The sequence below is a fragment of the Heterocephalus glaber genome, unplaced genomic scaffold, assembly GCF_053883595.1.
Source record: "Heterocephalus glaber isolate CG9 unplaced genomic scaffold, H.glaber_assembly_v1.0 deba00000347, whole genome shotgun sequence".
In the NCBI taxonomy this organism is placed as follows: domain Eukaryota; kingdom Metazoa; phylum Chordata; class Mammalia; order Rodentia; family Bathyergidae; genus Heterocephalus; species Heterocephalus glaber.
In genome coordinates this window covers 36512423-36536531 of record NW_028258143.1, presented here as the reverse complement: position 1 = coordinate 36536531, position 24109 = coordinate 36512423, and the positions used below count along the sequence as shown (strand labels likewise).

Here is a 24109-nt window from a genome sequence, read left to right as displayed (position 1 = left end):
AAAAAGCATTTGACAAAATCCAACATGCATTTATGATAAAAACCCTACAAAACATTGGAATAGATGGTCTCTACCTCAAACTGATAGAAGCCATCTATGAAAAACCAACAGCCAATATCATACTAAATGGTCAAAAACTGAAATCCTTCACACTCAAATCAGGAACAAGACAAGGATGTCCACTATCACCACTCTTGTTCAATATAGTTCTGGAGACATTAGCCACAGAAATTAGACAAGAGAAAGAAATAAAAGGAATAAAGATAGGTAATGAAGAAGTCAAATTGTCATTATTTGCAGATGACATGATACTCTATATAGAAGACCCCAAGAACTCCACCAAAAGTCTTCTAGACTTAATAACCAAATTCAGTCAAGTAGCTGGATACAAGGTCAACACACAAAAATCAATAGCTTTCCTCTACACCAGTGACAGACTCACTGAGAGAGAAATAGGGCAAATAATTCCTTTCACAATAGCATCAAAAAAACTGAAATACCTAGGAATCAACCTAACAAAAGAAATCAAAGACCTCTTCTCTGAAAACTATGGCACTCTGAAAAGAGAGATTGAAGATGATATCAGAAAATGGACAGACATCCCCTGCTCCTGGGTAGGAAGGATTAATATAGTGAAAATGGCCATACTTCCAAAATTGCTATATAGATTTAATGCAATTCCAATTGAGATCCCAGCAGCATACTTCATGGACCTTGAGAAAACAATCCCAAAATTCATTTGGAACAAGAAGAGAACCAGAATAGCAAAAGCAATTCTAGGTATCAGAGACATGGCAGGGAGTATCACAATCCCCAACCTGCAACTCTACTACAAAGCTATTGTGATAAAAACAGCATGGTACTGGTAAAGAAACAGACTTGAGGACCAGTGCAACAGATTAGAAGATGCAGAAACAATGCCAGACACACTTAGCCATCTCATCTTCGACAAAGGAGCCAAACACCCTCACTGGAGGAAAGATAGCCTCTTTAATAAATGGTGCTGGAAAAATTGGGTTTCAACTTGCCAAAGATTAAAACTAGACCTGTATCTCTCACCATGCACTAAACTAAAATCAAAAATGGATTAAAGATCTAAATATTAAAATAGAAACTCTGAACCACTTGGAAAAGAGGTTAGGTAGAACCCTTGAAGACATCAGTGTAGGAAAAGATTTTATGAACAAAACCTCAGTTGCCTGTGAACTAGCACAAACAATCAACAAGTGGGATCTCTTCTTATTGAAAGTCTTCTGCACAGCAAGAGAAACCACCGGCAGTGTGAAGAGACAACCCACAATGTGGGAAAAAATCTTCACCTGCTCTTCCTCAGACAAAGGTCTACTATCTTGAATCTACAAAGAACTTAAATATATCAGACCTCTCAAATTTAAAGACCCAATCCAAAAATGGGCATCTGAAATGAACAGACATTTTTCAGACAAAGAAGTAGAAATAGCAAATAAATACATGAAAAAATGTTCAACATCACTGGTCATTTGAGAGATGCAAATGAAAACAACATTGAGATTCCACTTCACTCCAGAAAGAATGGCTGCTATCATGAAATCAACCAATAACAAATGCTGGCAGGGCTGTGGGGAAAGAGGAACCCTGCTCCACTGCTGGTGGGAGTGTAGACTGGTGCAAGCACTGTGGAAATCAGTATAGCGATACCTCAAAGAACTAAGACTGGAAGTCCCATTTGACCCTGCTATTCCACTGCTGGGGATCTTCCCCAAAGAATTAAAAGAATCATACCACAGTGATATATGTGCACCCATGTTCATAGCAGCGCAGTTTATAATAGCTAAAACTTGGAAACAGCCCAAATGCCCATCAACTGGAGACTGGATAAAGAAAATGTGGTTTTTTTATAAAATGGAGTACTACTCTGCCATAAAAAATGAGAAATTAGAGACATTTATAGCTAAGTGGATGCACATTGAGGCAATACTCTTAAGTGAAATAAATAGGACACACATGTGTAAACACCGAATAGTTTCTCTGATGTGAGAAACTGAAAGTATAAATAAGGACTAAATGTATAATAGGTAATGTGAAATAGGAAGAAAAGGGGCAAAGGGGAAGGAAGTGGGAGTGCTAGGGGGAAGGAAGTGGGAGGGCTAGGGGAAAGGATAGAAGGGAATGGGATTAATAGGAGAAAATGGAAAAATAGGAACAAAATCTTTGTAAATAGGGAGGAATGGAGGGGTTGAAGGGAGGGCTGGGCAAGGGTGAAAAATAAGAACCAAGAGAGACTATGTAAAGGTGCAAATTTCCAATGATGAATGTCATTATATTGTATACCTAAAATGTACCAATGATTAGAATGAATAATTGATAATGCAAATTAGGAAGAAAAGGTCCAAAGGGGAAGGGCTAGTGGGAGGGGCAGGGGAAAGGAAAGAAGGGAAAGGAAAAATGATGAGAAATGGAAAAAATGGAAATAAAGTCTTTGTAAATAGGGGAGGGTGGAGGGCGTGAAGGGAGGGCTAGGAATGGGGAAAAAATAAGAACCAAGATGCATTATGTAAAGGTACAATTCCCAATGAGAAATGTAATTTTGTTGTATACCTACAATGTACCAAGAAAAGAATTTAATAAAAAAAAAAGAAAATTAGATTTTTCCTACATTGATTCCTTATAAGCTTCCAGTGATCATCAGTGCTTGCTAAATATATAATTACCAAACTTCAAATGCAGTAATTTAGAAGATCATCCAATAGCAATGCTAAGACAACTGTTTCTATGTATGTTGCAAACTATGTTTTTCTTTTTCCTTCTTTTTTATTTTTTTGGTACCAGAGATCAAAGTCAGGAACTTGCACTTGCAAGGCAGGTGTGGCACCACTGTGCTAAATCCCCAGCCCCTTTTCGCTCCTTTTTGAAATGTAATACTACCTTTGCCCACCTTCTGTATGCTAGTTGCTTTTTGGAACAATATTTTAAAGATAAACAGTTGTTAATCCCAACACCTTAGTCTCTTACTAGCCTTTAATTTAGTCTTTAATGGAGACAAATGGTAGCCTCCTAGAGTATCTATTCCTCCATACCAATATTTATTTTGCTGTTTTCACACATGACAATGGTATATGGGGAAGGGAAGTAACATTGGTATTAAACTATAAGCTGAACAGTTCTCTCTTCTCTCCAGCACTCAAGATTGTAGTAGTTGTCACATTAAGCAGTGATCTAGATTAGGCCTTACTTGCATTCTTCTCAATTTTTAAAAGTCATTTTGATCTCTTAGCATATTTTCCTCATCATTCAGCCAATTCCTGACATTGTTCATACACATCCATACCATTTGTGATATCGTCTATTGTTGTTGAGCAGTTGTCGTCTACTTGTTTTAAATTTGGTGTTTGTCAGCTTGCTTTGTCCAGAGTCACTTCATTTCTACACTTGTTTTCTCCTTTCTTCCCTCACTGAAATGGACCCTGAGAATATATTTTTGTGAGGTTCAATCTACATAAGTGTTATTTATTCTCTTTAAAGTCAATGAACTGTATTCCTTGTCTAAAAGTTATAAAATCTACTGTATCAAATCCTACAGGGCAGCATTTCCCAAAATATATCCTAAGCAATACTAAAACCTCTTCCTGCTCAGCCCAAAGAGTGAGAATCTGGTCTGTCTCAAAATAAGTTCTCTTTTGGACTTGACAATACACATAAACATTTTAAAGTTTCCAAATTACCAAAAGAAAACAATTGTTCTTTATTTAACTCAGAATCTCCTACTCCTTTAACCAAGCAATAATCTTTTCATGTGTGACCTGAGGGTTACAATTTGGCAATGTCTTTTTCCAAATGTCATTGCTAACCCCCTTTATCAAGCCCCAACTCTGTCAGACAATGCCTTCCTTCCTAGTCAGTTTTTCCGGGTTGGTTGGATTTCAGCCTTGTATGACAGTTATTCTAGATATCTGTCTAAATTTTGACAGCATATATACATTTCTGAGGTATATGTATGTTGTAATTACATGATTAGACTTTAAGATCCCTCCTTGAAACTATGAGCCATTTATTATTCCCCTAAAATATTTGGTGCAATGTTCAGTATACAAGTCACTCATTAAACAACTACCGTTCATCTACAGAGAGTTATTTATCATCTTGTTCCTCTTTCACTTTTGCAGGTTAAATAATCCCAATGCTTTTAACCTTATCTCAGAAGTCCAACTTTCTAACCTTTTAATTCTTTTTTTTTCTCCCTCTCATTTGTTCTCTCTGGATTGTCCATGGTTCTCATTAATACTTCTGTGTCTCAGGTACTGAATAATAGCTTTAGGTCTTTTACTTTTGTTACTTTGTTAAGGGGAATGGAAGAGTATTTCTAGTCACATAAATCTGCTCATAAAATTTGAAATGAGGTTAAATAAATCTAATTTCCTAGGAAAGTCAAACACAACCAGTTTACAGAAATTTTTCCTCCTTCCTACCTTGTACTGCTTCAATGTCTGGCACAAAAGATGCTGCTGCATATTCAATTCATTTCAACTGTAATTTCTGTAAGAACTTATTACCCCCAATCCTTCTGCATGGTTCAAGTGATTGTCAGGAGCACAGGAATAAGTTTCATTCTTGTACTGCCCCTGTAAGGAACTTTTGATAATTAAACTACAACTCAAAACAGGAACAGCTACAAACTAGTATGGCTAATGCAGAAGCACCAGGGCAGGGTGGGGAAAGCTTATGCTCTGGGATCAGAATACTGGATTTCAATGCTAGCGCCACAATTTACTGCTCATATGAACTCTGACAAGGATTTTCTCTATGAGCCTGTTTTCTCAACTATAAAATGGGGTAAATGGTATCCCCGACAGAAGCACGATCAAGATTAAGGCACTATGTCACTCTGTTTGACCAGTGACCTCCACCATCAGTATATTACAGTACAGTGCATTAAAATTGCTAGATGATTTTTTTTGGTACCAGGGATCAAACTCAGGACCTTGCGTTTGCAAGGCAGGTGGCGGAACCACTGAGCTAAATCCCCGGCCCACTAGATGATAATTTTGAAAATATAGGAACATGTTCTCATCTCTGAAGACTCTTTCACTGTTAGGCTAAGGTCAGGCCTTGAAATCTGCCTTTTCCACCATATTTTCCAGGTGATCTGATATGTAACCCTCTTTGGGACTCTACACCAAAATGAGAATGTTTTATGGACAGGCCAGATGTCCGGTCCTTCCTTGTTCATTCAGCATATGACACAGATGCTAAATAATGCTCATTTACGCCATGTGAGAAAACAGCAAGAGGACATCTGTCTATGAATCAGGAAGCAGGACCCCACCCAACCTCAAATTTGCTGGCGCCTTGATCTTGGACTTCTCAACTTCCAGGATTGTGATAAATGTTTGCTGTTTAAGCCATGCAGTCTATGGTATTTGTGAACAGCTCTAATGGACTGTCACCCTCTGGGTCACAACTTGCTCTTAGTCTTCTCATACTTACTCATTAGCTATTACTTCCTTTTTCTCTTGATTCCTGTTTATCTTTGCAACTTCTTGAGAGTGCTCCAGGTATCAGCCTTGGGGCCACTTTCATCATCTAGCTACACTAACTCTCTCTGTGATCTCTTTCAGTTTGATAGCTTAGAAGCCAACTTAAATTAATGTTTCCAACCTAGGACTCCCTTCTGAAATTTTGACAGACAATATCCAATGGTTTGTGTCTGTTTATAAGTTGTTAAAGCAGAGACAGCAGTATAGGGGACAAGCTATAATAATTCATATGAGAGCTACTAAGAGCCTGATTCAAGGTGACAGGAGTTGAATGTGTAGAGAAAAGGTTTAACTCAAATACTATCTGAAGATAAATATGCTAAGATTTGCTGATAGATTTAGATAGGGTGTGAGATGATGCATAAAGTATAATACTAAGGTTTACACCTAAGCAACTAACTGGTAGAATAGCTATTTATGACTGGAGAAGTTTGGAGGGGTTAGAGGTGATTCAAAAGAAGTGGTCTTCCAGAACGTAAGTAAGGAGTTCAAGAAAGAAGGCAGAACCAATTGTGTCAGACACTGCCAATTGGTTGAGTAAAATAAGGATGGAGAGTTGCATATTGAGCAACATGGATATTTCTAGTGAGCTTGACCACAATTAATAAAGCAAAGTGGTGGTGGTAAAAATAGCCAAAATGAATGGATTCAAGGGAAAGCAGGGAGAAAGGAACTAAACCCAGTAAGTGCCCAAAGTATTTTTTTAAATATGAAATAAGTCATAGGCCTTTGCATATCACAAAAGTTTGGGTTAATTAAAAAATATATAGATCTTGTTTATTACAATAAACCCAGGTGTGTGTGTGTGTGTGTGTGTGTGTGTGTGTGTACAAAAATATATGCAAATATATGCATATGAACACCACTGGCTTTATTATTAAAGTTTGGATAGAAACTTAAAATCTCAAATGACACAAATGATAAGCAAGTACTTGGTGGTCAGACAGTGAAACCACTATTTCATACCAAAGACATGTTAGTAGGGGTATGAATTTCACTGAATACATTCTAAGAGTATTTTCAGTGAAATCCAGAAGAGGCTCTAACGCACAATCATTCATACCTTTCTTTCCTAGGAATTATGACTATGAATTTAAGAGCATTCTCTGTAAGATCTTTTTCCAGGAACAATAAAATTTTGGTACAAAAATATATTTCCATTTTCCTAAGGCCTGGCAATACTAAATATAAACACATACATAGAAACTGACAACGAATTTAAGATTACCATCAAACATTATACTAGCTTCCACAAACTGACTGGGCCATGGCATGGTGATAAAAGGAAATGTGGTTGTAAAGACTTCTATATAATACCTCTTTCTTCTTCTCATCCCAATTCAGTTCTCTGCCCATCAGTTCAACAATCCTGGGTAGGGCTTCTTCTGCAGCCTGGACATTGAGAAAAGCCAGGCGAGTGCGGCGTGAAATCATGTCCACGGCAGTGCAGGCATACTCCTTAATTCCATATTTCACCTAAATTAAAGAAAGATTATTTAGAAAGAGAAAATAAAGTTTCACTTTAAAAAATTGATATTCTCTGAAAAGGTGACATTTCTGTTTATGTTTTTTGATTTTCCAGGACACGAGGCAAACAGTGATATAACACAAGTCCTCCATCTTCGTGCCAACAAGGACTTGGCAAATGGGATAAACTGGATGTGGGTTAAGGCCTTCTTCCCGAATACAGCCTAGCATAAACATGCAAACTGCACCACTCCCCACTAACCATTTACAATAATCACTTACTTCTTCTTGCTTATACATAATGGGGAAGTTAATTTACATAACTGAATAGGCAAAGGAAGAGTATAGAAAAGTTATGGTCCCTGCTCTTGAGGCTGTAAAGTCTTCTTGTCTTGGGGTAACCAGATAGCAGAAACCCTGAATTCAATGAAAAAGTGAATGGTATCTGGGCACCAGTGTTTTAAAGCACCAGGAATCACAAATAAAGCATGATGTCAGGTTTCAAAACATTTGACAACATAAGAAACAAGACTTAAATCTTTAAGAAACTGTCAGAGCAAGGTATACCATCATGCAAGAAATCAGTGACACATACTCCAGAGACAAAAATTCACAAAAGGAACAAAGAGCTGTGAATTCACAAGACTTGGAATAGCTCCATCAAGAAGGACAAAGTCAGGGCCGGGGATTTAGCTCAGTGGTTCCGCCGCCTGCCTCACAAGTGCAAAGACCTGAGTTCAATCCCCAGTACCAAAAAAACAAACAAACGAAAAAGAACAGAGTCTATTTTATTATTATCACTATCAACATTATTTCAGAATTAAAATTTTGGGAATGAAAGAATCTGCACTGAGCAGACAGGCACTTTTCTCAAGTTTTAGCTAACACATATGCATTAAAACTTAGTTACTTGCAATTTTTAAAGAAAATGAAGAACAAACAGATGAATGGGATTCCATAGCAGACAAAAAATCCCCATGTGACCGTTCACATACCTCTGCTTCAATATATGGAAATTCTGATACAAGTCGTACTCCAACAATAGGCCACCTTTTTCCAGTCACACTTGCCATTTTGGCCACTTCAAAAGCCTTGTCACCATAAGTAGCAGCAAGATGCTGTGCCACCTACATAAACAAAATTGCATTAGGCAGGGACTTTGACTACCAATACATTTTAGGTACAAAGCAAAAAGAAAAAAAAAAGAAAAAGAAAAAAAAAGAGCATGCTTACTTTGTCAGTTTTCGTACAGCCTGTAACTAATAGTTCTCAGAGAGTATTAGGTTTTGATTTTGTGGGAGGAAACCACTTGGCCTTCAAATGCTTAGGCCAGCACTAACTCAGCTACTCATGTATCACTGTATCAATGACTAATGAAGCTTCAGCTTCATTTTGCTCATGATATCACTTCTGAAGAATAGCCTTCCTTATGCTTAAGATGGAAAGAATTTGTGAAGCTCTCTTCAATAAGAAAAAACCAAATAGACTCCAGATTGCAAAAAAAAAATTTAAATATATATTGCCTCTTAGGCAACTTAGGCAACTATGGCAAAGAAGGATCACCTTTTTTCTTTACTTTCACAGTACACGAGAGAAATGTACTCAGCAAAAGGGTACTCTAAATCAAGGAGGCCATATCATGGTTGCAAATCTTGTTGCCAGTAATAGTGAGAGATGAAATAAGTCAAGTAGGATGATGTGGTACCGTGTACCCACCTCACTTTCAAGACCGTAATCCTGGACAAGCCTAATGTACAGTGTGGGGCTCCAATCTTTGCCTCCTTGAAGAAAAAGTCCAACTGTTCTACTAGGTCCTGCTTTCAAATTGTGAACCTTGATTGCAGCATTCACAGTATCTTCTGCCATAGATCGGTAAGTTGTCCACTTCCCACCTACAGAGAAATTGCTACCCTTTAGTTTTCTTATAATTAACCATTTATCAACTGACTTATAAAAATTGCCTATTATTTATAATAAACATGGCAATGTTAAGACTCTTCAAACTCTTAAAAAAAAAAACCTTCTTGGGGATCTTCCCCAAAGAATTAAAAGAATCATACCACAGTGATATATGTGTGCCCATGTTCATAGCAGTGCAGTCTGTAATAGCTAAAACTTGGAAACAGCCCAAATGCCCATCAAGTAGAGACTGGATAAAGAAAATGTGTTTTTTTTATAAAATGGAGTACTACTCTGCCATAAAAAATGAGAAATTAGAGACATTTATAGCTATGTGGATGCACACTGAGGCGATACTCTTAAGTGAAATAAATAGGACACACATGTGTACATGCCGAATAGTTTCTCTGGTGTGAATAACTGAAAGTGTAAATAAGGACTAACTGTATAATAGGTAATGTGAAATAGGAAGAAAAGGGGCAAAGGGGAAGGAAGTGGGAGGGCTAGGGGAAAGGATAGAAGGGAATGGGATTAATAGGAGAAAATGGAAAAATAGGAACAAAATCTTTGTAAATAGGGAGGAATGGAGGGGTTGAAGGGAGGGCTGGGCAAGGGTGAAAAATAAGAACCAAGAGAGACTATGTAAAGGTGCAAATTTCCAATGATGAATGTCATTATATTGTATACCTAAAATGTACCAATGATTAGAATGAATAATCGATAATGTAAAATAGGAAGAAAAGGTCCAAAGGGGTAGGGGTAGTGGGAGGGGCAGGGGAAAGGAAAGAAGGGAAAGGAAAAAATGATGAGAAATGGAAATAAAGTCTTTGTAAAGAGGGAAGGGTGGAGGGCGTGAAGGTAGGGCTAGGAATGGGGAAAAAATAAGAACCAAGATGCATTATATAAAGGTACAATTCCAAATGAGAAATGTAATTGTGTTGTATACCTACAATGTACCAATAAAGGAATTTAATACAAAAAAAAACCCTTCTTCATTAGAGTTAGAAGAGAATCTCATGGGACAATTTACTCAAGTTCATATCTAATGAACATTCAAATAACAAGGTGATATCCCATACCGGCTATTGTGATAAGGCCACTTTCACTGATGTCAACAACATGATTTCGGGAGATGGACTGAGTGTCTGCAGACTTGGGATCTGTAACAAGTGGACGGATTCCACTCCAAGCTGCCAGGACATCTCCTCTTCTCACTAGTAAAAAGTCATGGGTTACAAGGATTATTCGAAAAAATTTTACCAAAAGTATGAAAAACAATATGCAGGAAAGCATTCAATGAAAGTCCATGAGGCTACACTTTAAAAGAATGAGAAACCTCTTATGAGAACTGAGAGACTGGATGAATGAAAGAAAAATTCATAAAGAATTAACTGTTTCCTTATAAAAATAATCTAAATCCACCTGAAAAAGAAGTTAGAAATCACTGGCACTGATACCAAAGAGGAAGCAAAGAAAGCAAATGCTAGCAACCTACCATCTGGGACAACCTGGAGCGGTTAAAAACAGTTGAACAGCATTCATAATTGACTTAAAAGCAGCTGAGACAAGAAGATCAGATATAGAAATGATAAGTAAGCATATTAAAGGATACCTGAGATCAGTAATTATTAGAGAAATGCAAATAAAAACCACAGTAAGATACCATTTCACACTCACTAGGATGATCATTATCAAGCAAAAACAATACAAGGTAACAACAACCCAGAAAATAGGTGTTGGTAAGGACAGGGAGAGACTGGAACTCCTGTGCACTGCTGGTAAGAAATATAATCAGACACTCAAGCCTAAATATCACATGGTTTCTCTCATATGAGAAATCCAAATTATAAATAGAGCACAATAAAAGAGATAATAGGAAGTATGGAGACAGATCTGTCTCAAATGGGAAGGAGATCAGAAGGGAGTAGGGAGGGAGAGGGAAAAAAAGAATTAAGATTTGTTATGTACATGTACCACTTCCTCACAAGGAATGTACACTATGTATTGCAAACATGTACTAATAAAAAGAGTAAACTAGTACAGCTGCTATCAAAAAGGTAGGGCAATTCCTCAATATATTAAACACTTAGAATTACCATATGATTTGGCAGTTACAATCCTGAATTTATACTAAAGTGTGTTGAAATCAGAGAAGATGTGTATGCCCATTATTATGGTTTATATCTAGATACCATCCCAAGAGTCATGTGCTTAAAGATGGGGCTTTTATAAGGTAACTGAATTATGGGGGCTTATAGCTTACTTTCTGGTAGGAGGCAGGGCCTTGTCGGAAGAGGTGAGTCACTGGGGGCATGGCCTGGAAGGGTTTATCTTCCTCCCCAGCTCCTTGATCTCTCTCTCTCTGCTTCCCAGATGCCATGACTATTCCCCTCTACCATGCTGTCCTGCCTTGTAGCCACTGGATTATGTACTGAAACCTATACGAACTATGACAAAATATACCTCTCCTTTAAGTTGCAGGCATCAGATATTTTGCCTGAGTGATGAGGAAAGTGACTAAGACATCCATGTTCACAGCATTACTCACAATAGCCAAAAAATGTCCAAGGGTCCAATGACAGATGAATGGATAAACCAAATATAACGGAATATTATTCAGCCTTAAGGAAGAAAATTCTGACACATGCAGCAAAATGGATGATCCTTAAAGACATTATGTTAAATGAATAAACCAATCACAAAAGGACAAATATTGTATAATTCCACTTATATAAAATACTTCTCTATCCTCAAATGCATAGAAGCAGAAAGAAAGAGAAACTGCCACCAAAGTGTGGAGGATGTGGATGGGAAATTAAAGTTTACTGGATACAGAATTTCATGAGAAAGGGCCAGGGGATTTAGCTCAGTGGTTCCAGTGCCTGCCTCACAAGCACAAGGTCCCAAGCTTGATCTCCGGTACCAAAAAAAAAAGAAAAGAAAATTTCATGAGGAAGGTTAAAAAGTTTTGGAGATAGTGGTGATAGTTGCTCAACAATGTGAGTGCACTTAATGTCATAAAAACTAGTATTTAAAAATGATTAAAATGGTAAATTTTATGTCCTGTATATTTAACCAAAATTTTTTAAAAGCCATGACAAAAGGGTAAGTTGATATAGTTCAAGTTTCAAAGTATGAGACAGTTAAGGAAATATTTTACATACAATACAGAAGTATCAGAACCTCTATAAGCCTATACTACCCCATGCCTTAGTTCAAATTAATAAACGCCTTGCATGGAGTATAGCTTTTCAAGTAGAAGTCAGACTGGAATTCAGTTTCTGCTTACATCTTGGCCAAGCACCCTTATATAGTAAATATTCTATACTTCATACACAGCACCACCTGAAAAATTTCAGTATGTATCTAGCAGACTCTGTGTAAGGAGTCATAAAGACTCCCTGAAATGATTATAATACATAGTCCTAAATATAAGTGCACCTTATGAAGTACAGGGGGAAAACCCTAAAAACAAGTTGCACTGAATGACAAATAACTGGCCCCTCCCTGTGTTGCTATCAAGTGAAAAACATATTTCTGGTAAAGATAAATTCAACTAAAGTAAATCCATTATATTTTAATGTTATTCCTTAAGGGCTAAGGGCTATGCTCTTAAACAGACTATCATCTATCATCTGAGAGAAGAGGTGCCCATATACCAACGGGAGTGTTTGATGCAGCCCATATTCAAACACTGTAACTGAAACAAAAGGAGAAAGGACATAATTAATTGGTGAGCAAGCCTAAAGCTTCTCTGTCTTACTAACTGGAAATCATTTGAGATCTCCACGCAGGGAGCCCTACATATGTCTCTCTGATGCATTCTCTCAAATACGTTTAATATTGGTGGTTTCTGTACATAAGGGGTTAACTCCTGCATCACAAAATTCTACAAGTCTTGTAAAATCTCAACACAATGGAGGGCTACTGAGCCTTAAAGAAGGATAAACTTGAGTCATTTGTAGGAAAATACCTTAAGACTATAATGTTAAGTGAAATAAGTCAGACAATCAAGCTTAAATATTGTATGATTTCGGGCCGGGGATTTAGCTCAGTGGTTCCACTCCTGCTTTGCAAGCACAAGGTCCCAAGTTCAATCCCTGGTACCAAAAAAAAAAAGAGAGAGAGAATCAGAAATACTGCATGATTTCTCTGACATAAGAAATCCAAAATATAAATAAATTAAAGAGCAAAATAAAAGACAGACAATAGGAAACAAAGAGATAGATCTTAGTGCGAAAGGGAAGGAGACCAAGAGATGGAGCGAGAGGAGAAGGGGATTGAAAAGAACTTCAATATATTATGTACATGTACCAACTCTTCGTGATAAATGTAATCATTATGTTCCACAAACTTGTACTAAGGAAAATAAAGAATTTTTAAAACCCTCAGAACAAATAGTGCAAAGTGTTTTAATCTTTACAAAATAATTCTAACTAGAAAATTGCTACTGCGTTCCATCAGTGATCACATCACTAAGTAAAAAATACAACTTAACCAACACCCACTTACAATGACAGTATGGTCACACGTTGTCCTTTCAATGTCTGTGAAATTCCTTAGATGTCCACACTAATCAGGAATTTGATTTCAAGTAAATCCATTTGACTAATTTTTAAATTATTTGATGAAAAATTAGACTTTCCAGAATAAATTTGAAGCACATACAAATAATCTGTGGCAAATGCTCTCCTTTTCCATTACAACAGGCAGAAACACATCTATGAAACTGTGTTGTCTGGAACAAAGAGACCAAACTGAAATAATATATAAGTTTTCCACTCATCAAGGAAGACAAAGTAAACATCATGTATATCAATATCATTTTTTTTTTTTTGGTACCGGAGATCGCACTCGGGACCTTCCACTTGCAAGGCAGGCAGCAGAACCACTGAGCTAAATCCCCAGCCCATCAATATCACTTTTAATCCTTACTCCTGGAACTTATACTAAATATAAAACCAACCACTGCTACAAACAAAGGGTTCCTAATACGTTCAGAACTTTTTCTTGAGATTTTAGCATTCATCTCTTTAGTCTGTGAATTATATCAAATGAATGTTGAGATTAAATTTATTCAAAAAGATATATTGTTAAAGATAGTACAATTTTAATTAAAATATGAACTAGTGTTTCTGACATGCAGAATTTTATGTTATTAAACCAAAAGATGGTTAATCAAGTTATCTATTAATTCCCTCCAAACCTTGAGATTTAATGACTCGCTTAATGTTCACAAAACCCTGGATTATTCAAAATGCTATTTGTGGGTGAACTATATTTTGTATCTACCTTTGTACCTCCCCACCACTCACATTTAGTAATGACTTGTCAGGGCCACAGTTATAATCTATGCTCATGGAGTACAGCATAGCTAAACACGTGAAACACTAATTCTAACCTCATAACCTCATAAATACAAAAATAGCAACTAACTCGGCTAAGAGATTTCTCTCTTTATGACAAATTTACCCACAGTGGAAACCCTGTACACTGTTATACAAATTTTAATCATAATTTACTGGAGAAAGACTCAAAAGCAGTGGATGGGTAATCAGAATAAAGAATCATTACCATAACTTTTAATTCTGCCACAGCTGTTGCAGTCATGTAGCCATGGGCAAAACAACTGTGGGATGAAACCTTCAGCAGAGTGAAGGAATTTTATTACTGAATCATTGAATTCATCACCTCTTAAACCTTCTTACATCTGGGATTTTTGTTTTATAAGATAATCAGTTTCTTAGTCTCATTTAACAATTTAAAAACCCCAAATTCAATGACTACATTAAATTGAGCATTTCCCAAAGGGAAGCAGTATTCCCAAAGTCATTCCAGGAAGCATTACCTTGATTCTACAATCAGAAAAGGACCCAGCCAAAAAAAGAATTCTACAGGCCAATCTCTTTAATGAACATAGACACAAAAATCCTCAATAAGATACTGGCAATAAAATATAGCAAATCATCGAAAATATCATACGTCATGATCAAGCAGGACTCATTTCAGAGATGCAGAGATAGTTCAACGTACCCAAATCAATAAATGTAATATATCACATAAAAAGAATCAAGAACAAAAATCACATGATCACCTCAATAGGTACAGAAAAGCATTTGACAAAATCCGACATCTATTCATGATAAAAAAATCTGAAGAAAACATATATAAAAAGTCTTAATCTAAAGATCTAAATATTAAAATAGAAACTCTGAACCAGTTGGAACAGAGGTTAGGTAGAACCCTTGAAGACATCGGTGTAGGAAAAGATTTTATGAACAAAACCCCAGTTGCCTGTGAACTAGCACAAACAATCAACAAGTGAGATCTCTTCTTATTAAAAAGCTTCTGCACAGCAAGAGAAACCACCAGCAGTGTGAAGAGACAACCCACAATGTGGGAAAAAATCTTCACCTGCTCTTCCTCAGACAAAGGTCTACTATCTCGAATCTATAAAGAACTTAAAAACATCAGATCTCCCAAATTTAAAGACCCAATCTGAAAATGGGCATCTGAAATGAACAGACATTTCTCAGACAAAGAAGTAGAAATAGCAAATAAATACATGAAAAAATGTTCAACATCACTGGTCATTCGAGAGATGCAAATGAAAACAACGCTGAGATTCCACTTCACTCCAGAAAGAATGGCTGCTATCATGAAATCAACCAATAACAAATGCTGGCAGGGCTGTGGGGAAAGAGGAACCCTGCTCCACTGCTGGTGGGAGTGTAGACTGGTGCAACCATTGTGGAAATCAGTATGGAGATACCTCAAAGAACTAGGACTGGAAGTCCCATTTGACCCCACTATTCCGCTGCTGGGGATCTTCCCCAAAGAATTAAAAGAATCATACCACAGTGATATATGTGCACCCATGTTCATAGCAGCACAGTTTGTAATAGGTAAAACTTGGAAACAGCCCAAATTCCCATCAACTGGAGACTGGATAAAGAAAATGTGGTTTTTTTATAAAATGGAGTACTACTCAGCCATAAAAAATGAAAAATTAGAGACATTTATAGCTAAGTGGATGCACATTGAGGTGATATTCTTAAGTGAAATAAATAGGACACACATGTGTAAATACCGAATAGTTTCTCTGGTGTGAGAAACTGAAAGTGTAAATAAGGACTAAATGTATAATAGGTCATGTGAAATAGGAAGAAAAGGGGCAAAGGGGAAGGAAGTGGGAGGGCTAGGGGAAAGGATAGAAGGGAATGGGATTAATAGGAGAAAATGGAAAAATAGGAACAAAATCTTTGTAAATAGGGAGGAATGGAGGGGTTGAAGGGAGGGCTGGGCAAGGGTGAAAAATAAGAACCAAGAGAGACTATGTAAAGGTGCAAATTTCCAATGATGAATGTCATTATATTGTATACCTAAAATGTACCAATGATTAGAATGAATAATTGATAATGTAAAATAGGAAGAAAAGGTCCAAAGGGGTAGGGGTAGTGGGAGGGGCAGGGGAAAGGAAAGAAGGGAAAGGAAAAAATGATGAGAAATGGAAATAAAGTCTTTGTAAAGAGGGAAGGGTGGAGGGCGTGAAGGTAGGGCTAGGAATGGGGAAAAAATAAGGACCAAGATGCATTATATAAAGGTAGAATTCCCAATGAGAAATGTAATTGTGTTGTATACCTACAATGTACCAATAAAAGAATTTAATACAAGAAAAAAAAAGTCTTAATCTTCAATCAGATAAGAGTCATCTATTTTCAAACCAATGGCCAATATCATATTAAATAAAGAGAAGCTGAAAGCTTTCCCTCTAAAATCAGGAGAAGACAAAGATGTTCAACAGTTCTGAAAACATTAGCCAGAGTAATTAGACAAAAGAAAGAAATAAAAGGAATATGGATAGGAAAGGAAGAAGTTAAATTATTACTTGCAAATGACATGATCCTCTACACGCAAGAGCCCCAAAACTCCACCAAAAGACTCCTAGAATAACCAAATTCAGTAGCATAGCAAGATACAAAGTCAACACTCAAACATCAACAGTGTCCATGCACACTAATAACAAACACCGAGAGGGAAGTTAGAGAAACAATACCTTTCACAATAGCATCAAGAAAAACAAAATACATTAAGAAATTAAGCTAACCAAGGAAGTAAAAGACAACTATAATGAAAACTATAGTACTCTATTCTGAAAAAGGAGATCTAAGAGGACATCAGAAAATGGAAAGATATCCCAAGTTCCTGGATAAGCAGAACCAATGCAGTCAAATGGTCATCTTTCCAAAACTGTGATACAGATTTATTGCAATCCCATTCAAAGTACCAATACCTCACAGAACTAGACAAAGCAATCCTAAAATTCATATGGAACAAGAAGAGACCTAGAATAGCAAAAGAAATCCTGGGCAACAAGAGCAAAGCAGGCAGTATCACAGTCCTGGACTTCAAGTTATATTACAATGCTATAGTAATAAAAACACTATGGCACTGGAAGAAAAAAAAAACTAGACTTGTGGATCAATGGAACAGAAGAGAGGATGGAGAAACTACTCCAGTCATACTGAACTGCCTTATTTTTGACAAAGGAGACAAATACTTTCGCTAGAGTAAAAATACCCTCTTTAACAAATGGTACTGAGAAAACTGGCCATCTATATTCCAAAGATTGAACCTAGAGCTATATCTCTCATCATGCACTAAACTAAAATCAAAATGGATCAAAAATTTAAATATTAAAAGAGAAACAATCTTCTGGGAGACAAAATAAGTAAAACTCTTGAAGACATAGGAAGAGGCAAAATCTTTCTGAACAGAACCCCAATTGCACAAGAATACCAAGAATCAACAAATAGGATCATATCAAATTAAAAAGCTTCTGTACAGCAAAGGAAACCACCAACAGAGTGAAGGAGTGACCTACAGAATGGGAAAAATATTCTTGCAAGCTACTCCTCAGACAAAGGTCTAATATCTAGAATATATAAAGAACTAAGAAATATTATAGGCCCCCAAATTTAAAGACCCACTCAAAAAATGGGCATCTAAAATAAGTAGACACTTCTCAAATAAAGAAGTACAAATGTCCAATAAATAAATGAAACATGCTTCATCATTGGCCATTCAAGAAATGTAAATTAAACAACACTGAGATCTCATCTCATTTCAGATAGAATGGCTATCATCAAGAAATCAACCAATAACAAATGCTAGAGAGGCTGTGGGGAGAAGGGGAACCCTTCTTCATTGATGATAGGATACAACTAATACAATCACTATGGAAATCAGTATGGAAATTCCTCAAAAAACTAAAAACAAAAATTCCATTTGACCCAACTATTCTCCTTCTAGGTATCTTTCCAAAAGAATTAAAGACATCATATTACAGTGATGTATGCATGCCCATGTTTATAGCAGGACAATTCATAATAGATAAATCTTGGAAGCAGCCTATATGTCCATCAACAGATGAATGGATAAAGGAAATGTGGTATATATGCACAATGGAGTACTGCTTTGATAAAGAAGGGTAAACTTAAGTAAGTCATTTGTAAGAAAAAGGGTGTAAGTTGAGACATAATGCTAAGTGAAGTAAATCAGACTCAGAAGCTTCACTATCTCATGGTTTCTCTTACATGTGCAAAATAAAAGACAGACAATAGGGAAAAAAAGAGGAAAAAATGTACTGTAGTTTAGCACGGCCAATGTATCTAAAAGTGTACATTGATTTGGTATAACTGTCTTACGTGTTTTACATATATGATTTCTAGCCTGTCAACCTGGCTATTAATCTGTGTTTATGATAATTAACTTGATAAAGACTTATAATAAATTAATAAATCTGATGCTGTCAAAAAAAGAAAAAAATTAAAAACGGGGGAAAAAAGAATTGAGATGTGTAAGGTACATGTACGTACCAATTCCCCACAATAAATATTATCATTTGGTACTATAAATATGTACTAATAATCTTTTTTAAAAATTGAACATTTCCTCCTCTAGTACATTTAAGTAGCATCAATTCTGAAAGGCATGACAGTCCCAAAGACATTTCTGCAGTGATAGGAATGTTCTATATTAACACTGTCCAATTTGTTAGCTATTAGTGGCATGTAGTTATTAAGCCCTCAAAATGTTATTCACATGACTAAAGAACTGAATATCAAATTTCATTTAACTTTAACTAATTTAACAATATCTAATTATTATCATACAGCAGAGGGCAGTTCGAGAGTAAAAAGTCTCCAAGCAAGAGAGGTCAGCCCTGTCCTGGTAGGTCACCAACTTGGATATTGAAAGACACCATGGCCACCTGGCCCACACCTCTAGTGGAAAATACAGCCATTGAAATCTGACTATTTGCTTTCCTCATGAGAATTAAATCTGCTGTAATAACAAACACTTTCTGTTTTCTGTGTTCCATATGTGTCAGTTCAAAGCATCCTCCTTGCTAATCTCATGAGTTCAAAGAAATAAAAAATACAGTGATAACTCGGTTCACGTACTTAATCTGTTCCATGATTTTGGAAAAGATGGTCACATCTGTGTTTGTGTGGGAAAGATGGCTGTGGTTGTGTTTGTCATCCGATGTAAAGTCTGCAAACAAAAACAGTATTTTGCCAAATGCTTTTGTTTGCAAAACCAAATTGTTCACAAAAAGCACTGATGAACTGAGGTACCACTGTTCTTTTACTTAACTAAGTATTCCTGCCCTCAAATTTTTACCTATAAACTGGTTATACTGTACAAGTTGTAGGCAACATTAGGTAGCTAACATAACCTACTTTAACTCTCCATGGTGGAACATATGAAGAGAATAATATTAATTTGGGGCTTTCATGCTTCAGAGCTCAAAGATTTACCTTGATTTTTTTCTGGTTCCCATACTGCCAAGATAGCTACAGAAGATTTCATTACTGGTTCATTTTTCTCCCCACACTGAAAGTCTTCAGCAATGTCAATTCTAATACTGGTATCTCTCGATACTCCAAACATTGCATGAAACAGAGTTGTGCATAGTTATCAATAAATATTAGGTGGAATATTAAAGCATTCGCCGAACTTTTTGTGTCAAACTATATGAAATGATACTGCAAAATCAAAAGGAAGAACACTTGGGTCTCTAAGCCAATGTGCAAAGCTTTATGTAAAGTTTCCAATTATGATATATTCAAACAACTGGATATTCTCTTTCAAAATTAGTGAATACTATAAATAAAACAAAATCAGGAAAGGAAGCAAAATTACTATTAATTAAAGTTTAAAAATCCATCATTAAAGACTATTTATTAGAGTGGCTCACCCAGATGGTAGCAAGTTGAGCTTTTAGATGCCAATTTCCAAGATGTTGGGAGAAAACAACAACAACAATAACAAAAAACAGGGAGTACTCCAACGTGTACAAAAGTACTTGGCAATATTTTCAAGAGGTAGTGAGAAAGTAAAACAGTCCTTTTATCATCATGTTTAAAAACAATTTTGTTACATCCTTGATAAATAATTCATTCAGGTTTTACTATATGTAAGATGACAGGCGTAAACTGACTATAAATAGTAAAGTTGGACAGATATTTTTGGCAGTTTGAAAAAGCGTGATGCAATTGTTTCAAATTAGAATTAATATTTTTATTCTTTCCTACTTGGCAAGACAAGTATTTGTTTTACAAACTAAAAGAAAATGAAGCCCACAGAGAATGACTATTAAGAGCTGAATGTGTGGTTTTGCTTCACATTGGTTAGAGAGGCATACATTTTGGGGTGTTCTTTCTTATGTTTACCTCTTTCAAAAAAATCAATAAGAGCCACACAAAAATATCTAAATGAACACAGGGGAAACAGTGTCAGAAATCAATACTTCTCTACCATCATTTTTAACCTGCTGAAATGAAGCGTTCATCACAGAAATAAGATACTGTATTACATTTATAAACTAATGAAACTAGAATACGCAAAGCGCATGACACTATAATTAAACAGCTGGAAGACATCCAAGCCTGTGTAAGTTGATAACCCTGGTACAATCTCTGGCAGGGAAAAGGCAAGTCTGCAGTGAGTTGATATGGCCAGCTCAGTTGTTAACTGAATAACAGGCAATCTATAAACACCACTAATTGCGTATGTGAAAACCTGTGTACAAGTAGAGATGCTGCACAGAGAAGCACTCCAGAAAAACTACACGGATAAAGCACTCGGCAAATCTTCTGTCTCTATCGAGTTAAGTCATAGCTTAGTTTCACCACTGCATCCTTCTGATTAACCTCTACACAGCAGACTTAATGACACATTTTTCAAAAGATCATTTTTCTTCCTAATTCAACACGAACTATCAATTACCCATTTCAGAAAAGAACAAACAAGTAATCTAGAAAATTCAGCCTGTGAATGGAAAGCTTTCTAAATTGTAGAAGAAGACATGGTCTTATTCCCAACAGGCAAAATGCTTTTCAGAATTGTTCCAACGCATTTTGCAGAAGTGTGGCAGCTGCTGTGAACAGCATGGAGTGTTAAGATTTGACACTTTTTTTCTCTTAAGGATATAGCCATTTGGGGAGGCTCAGAAGCTGTTGTCAGAATTATACTTATCCATTTAATAAATCCTTTTAGAATGATTATTTCAACCCAGGCTGAATGCAAAACACTTCAAAACTACTGCTCTAGGATCTGAACCAAACTTTTTACTTTTTAGTCTGTGGAGAAAATTGGTTGACCCAGGAGATTAGCTGTAAGATATGAAACCTTCCATAGTTTAACATTCAAATCCAAATAAAGCCAGGGGAGAGTAAAGGTCACTGTCATTCTAGAGGTGTCTAGCAGCTTTCATGAAATGAATTGATAGACTCACTCCCTAGTGGATCACATCATGAAATCCAGAATTACTAAGCAGAGTACTACGCAGTATTTAGAAGGATGTGTCACAGTCAGACTGACTTATACTCAAATGCTAACTAGCTATAGGTCTCAGTTTCTACAACAATTGTGGGAAAAACAAACTTCTTAAGGTTGTTGCAAAGAATCAAATGGATAATATAGGCAATATGCTCACAGCAGAGTGTCGAGCATAAAAAGTGCTGAATGAAAGTTTTAAAAATAAGGCATATAAATGTAAACATTAAAATACGTGTGGTAACAGCATATAATCAAATGACTGAACGGTGCCTGAAGCTTAGTTTCTCTCACACCTTTCATTAGTACAGAAGAGAATATTGGATTTCAACAAAATTCCTTGGAAAAAATACAAACATGAGTATCTTCACTTTTAAGATACAGAATACTTTAGCCGATATGTTATCAAGCTCCAGGGTAAGTCCTCAAATATGAGGACTCTGGTCAACTACAAATGAGAATGAAAACAAACTATAAAGAATCACTGTTAATTAATAATTTTTAAAAGTGTAAGTCTGTAAGTAAGAAAGGTGTGATAGATGGTGCACAGATGGAAATAAACGAAGTCTAAAACAGAGCTATCATCTCTGCTTTTATCTTGGATATCTGCTCCTTGGAAGATTCTTACTCTCAAGATGTCCCCTGGCCATCAGGAGAAAGGCCTGAGCTGTCATGTTTGGGTAACAATTTCAACCACTTCTACCAAACATCAGAATTAACAACAACTTCATCAGTTTCATCAATTCCCTGACAAGCAAAAGGCATGTTAATTGAAAAAGCTTTCATGGGCCAATCAGGTATTGCCAGGTCTTCCTTCTAGTTAGAGGCAGAATAAAAGTGATCCAGTGTCTGTTACAGCCTAAGGCTCGTTTTTTTTTGTACAGATCCCAACATGGGCACACCAGCCTCCTGGAACTCACACCTGCTTCCAGAAATGTCTAGCCACTCAGTAGTGTAAGTGGTTAGATTTCCTGTCCTTGCTGCATTTGAACTTCAAGATTTTGGAAACTGTCAACATAAAGCCCTCTGCTCTTATATTCATTTTACGTTTTGCTCCAAAAAATCTAACCTTCTTAATGACACTTTTAACAAAAATTATACACAGGTAATTGTGAAGTAGGGTTAATTATTAATACATGTACTGAAATAGAATCATACCAAGATACTGAAATGCCTCCTAGATTTTAGAAAGAAAAGATATCAAACTAAAATTTCAATGAAGTTTGAGTATTTTAATATAGCATATTTAATATGACAGTATATATCCAGCTACTTGGGAGGCTGAGGAAGAAGGATGGTGAGTACAAGGCAAGCCTGGGAAACACAGAGAAACCTCATTAATTAAAAAAAAAAGAGAGAGAGAGAAAAGAGAAAGCTCAATGAATATAATCATTATGTATTGCAAACACATACTAATAAAAAATAAAATTAAAAAGCCATGTAGATTTCAATTATATTTATTCAGTACATTTATACTATTGTTGTAGATCTCCAAAGAGACTATTCAGAATGAAATTATATCCATTTTCTTTCTTAGAGTAGAAGCAAGAAGAGTAAACAGTATGGCTTAATCAATTAAACTAAGTAACTTGAACAATTTCTCAAAGCAGTTTGTTTTGTTTGTAAATATATGATCACAAAATGAAAAAAATCCTTTAGGGAAAAAGGATTCATAGCTGCTAGTAAGTTTCATCCAGACTAAAATAGTGTTTGTGTGTCCTTCATTAAAATCAATATTATAAGGTTGCTGACAAAAAGGACAAAGACTATTTTTAAAAATCTAAAACTTGTCCACTTCTAGATTTTCTAACTGCTACTTGTATCAAAAACCCTAAAAGCACCCATAACTAACATTTTAACTCAAAACAATCATGAATAGCACACCAGTTAGATAATAAACTTTGTAGATGAAGAAAGAATCATTACCCTCAAGGAGCTCCAAGTGAGAGTACGTATTAAGACTATTACCTAGAATACATAATGTTGTGATATAATGGCAGTGTGACCAGTGTGACTCCTCAGGAATACAAATGACAGGTGGTTTATGAAGTATAAAAATTTCTGAAGTAAATAAATATCTTGCCAAGATGAGTACTGCCCCAAAGGGCATCCCAGAGCAGGAGGCTTCAGCAAAAACAAGGCATGAATGTTTAAAAGTATATGGCTTGATTTGGAAATGATAATAGAAGAAATAGACCTTAAAATGCATGGAGAGGGAGTAAATATAAACCTGAAAAGACAGTTATGAAAAGCCTTATGTTCAATGCAACAGAGTTTATAATTTTTCCTAAAGTCAGTGAGGGGACACCCAAGGAACATTTTTGTGCAGAAGAGTGACAATGGGTATTGAGTTTCAGAAAGTGAGTTCTCATGGCAGGCTGGATGGG

General features: G+C 36.1%; 1 protein-coding gene across 10 annotated transcripts in view; it reads right to left on the bottom strand.

Annotated features, from left to right (window-relative positions):
* Positions 1-24109, bottom strand: part of Gpd2 (glycerol-3-phosphate dehydrogenase 2) — a 149383-nt gene that overhangs the window by 12953 nt on the left and 112321 nt on the right. For 9 of the 10 annotated variants that reach the window (XR_002398112.2, XM_004835926.4, XM_004835927.4 and 6 more), the window contains 4 exons: positions 9959-10093; positions 8697-8872; positions 7976-8107; positions 6831-6989 (listed from right to left, as the gene is read on the bottom strand). Coding sequence is in view for 9 of the 10 variants with exons in the window: in XM_004835926.4 (XP_004835983.1) it covers positions 6831-6989; positions 7976-8107; positions 8697-8872; positions 9959-10093 (602 nt within the window). In the remaining variant the exon portion in view is untranslated. Of the gene's footprint in view, positions 1-2324; positions 4599-6830; positions 6990-7975; positions 8108-8696; positions 8873-9958; positions 10094-24109 lie in introns of those variants that run through there. The other variant, XM_021266105.2, reaches the window with a different exon arrangement.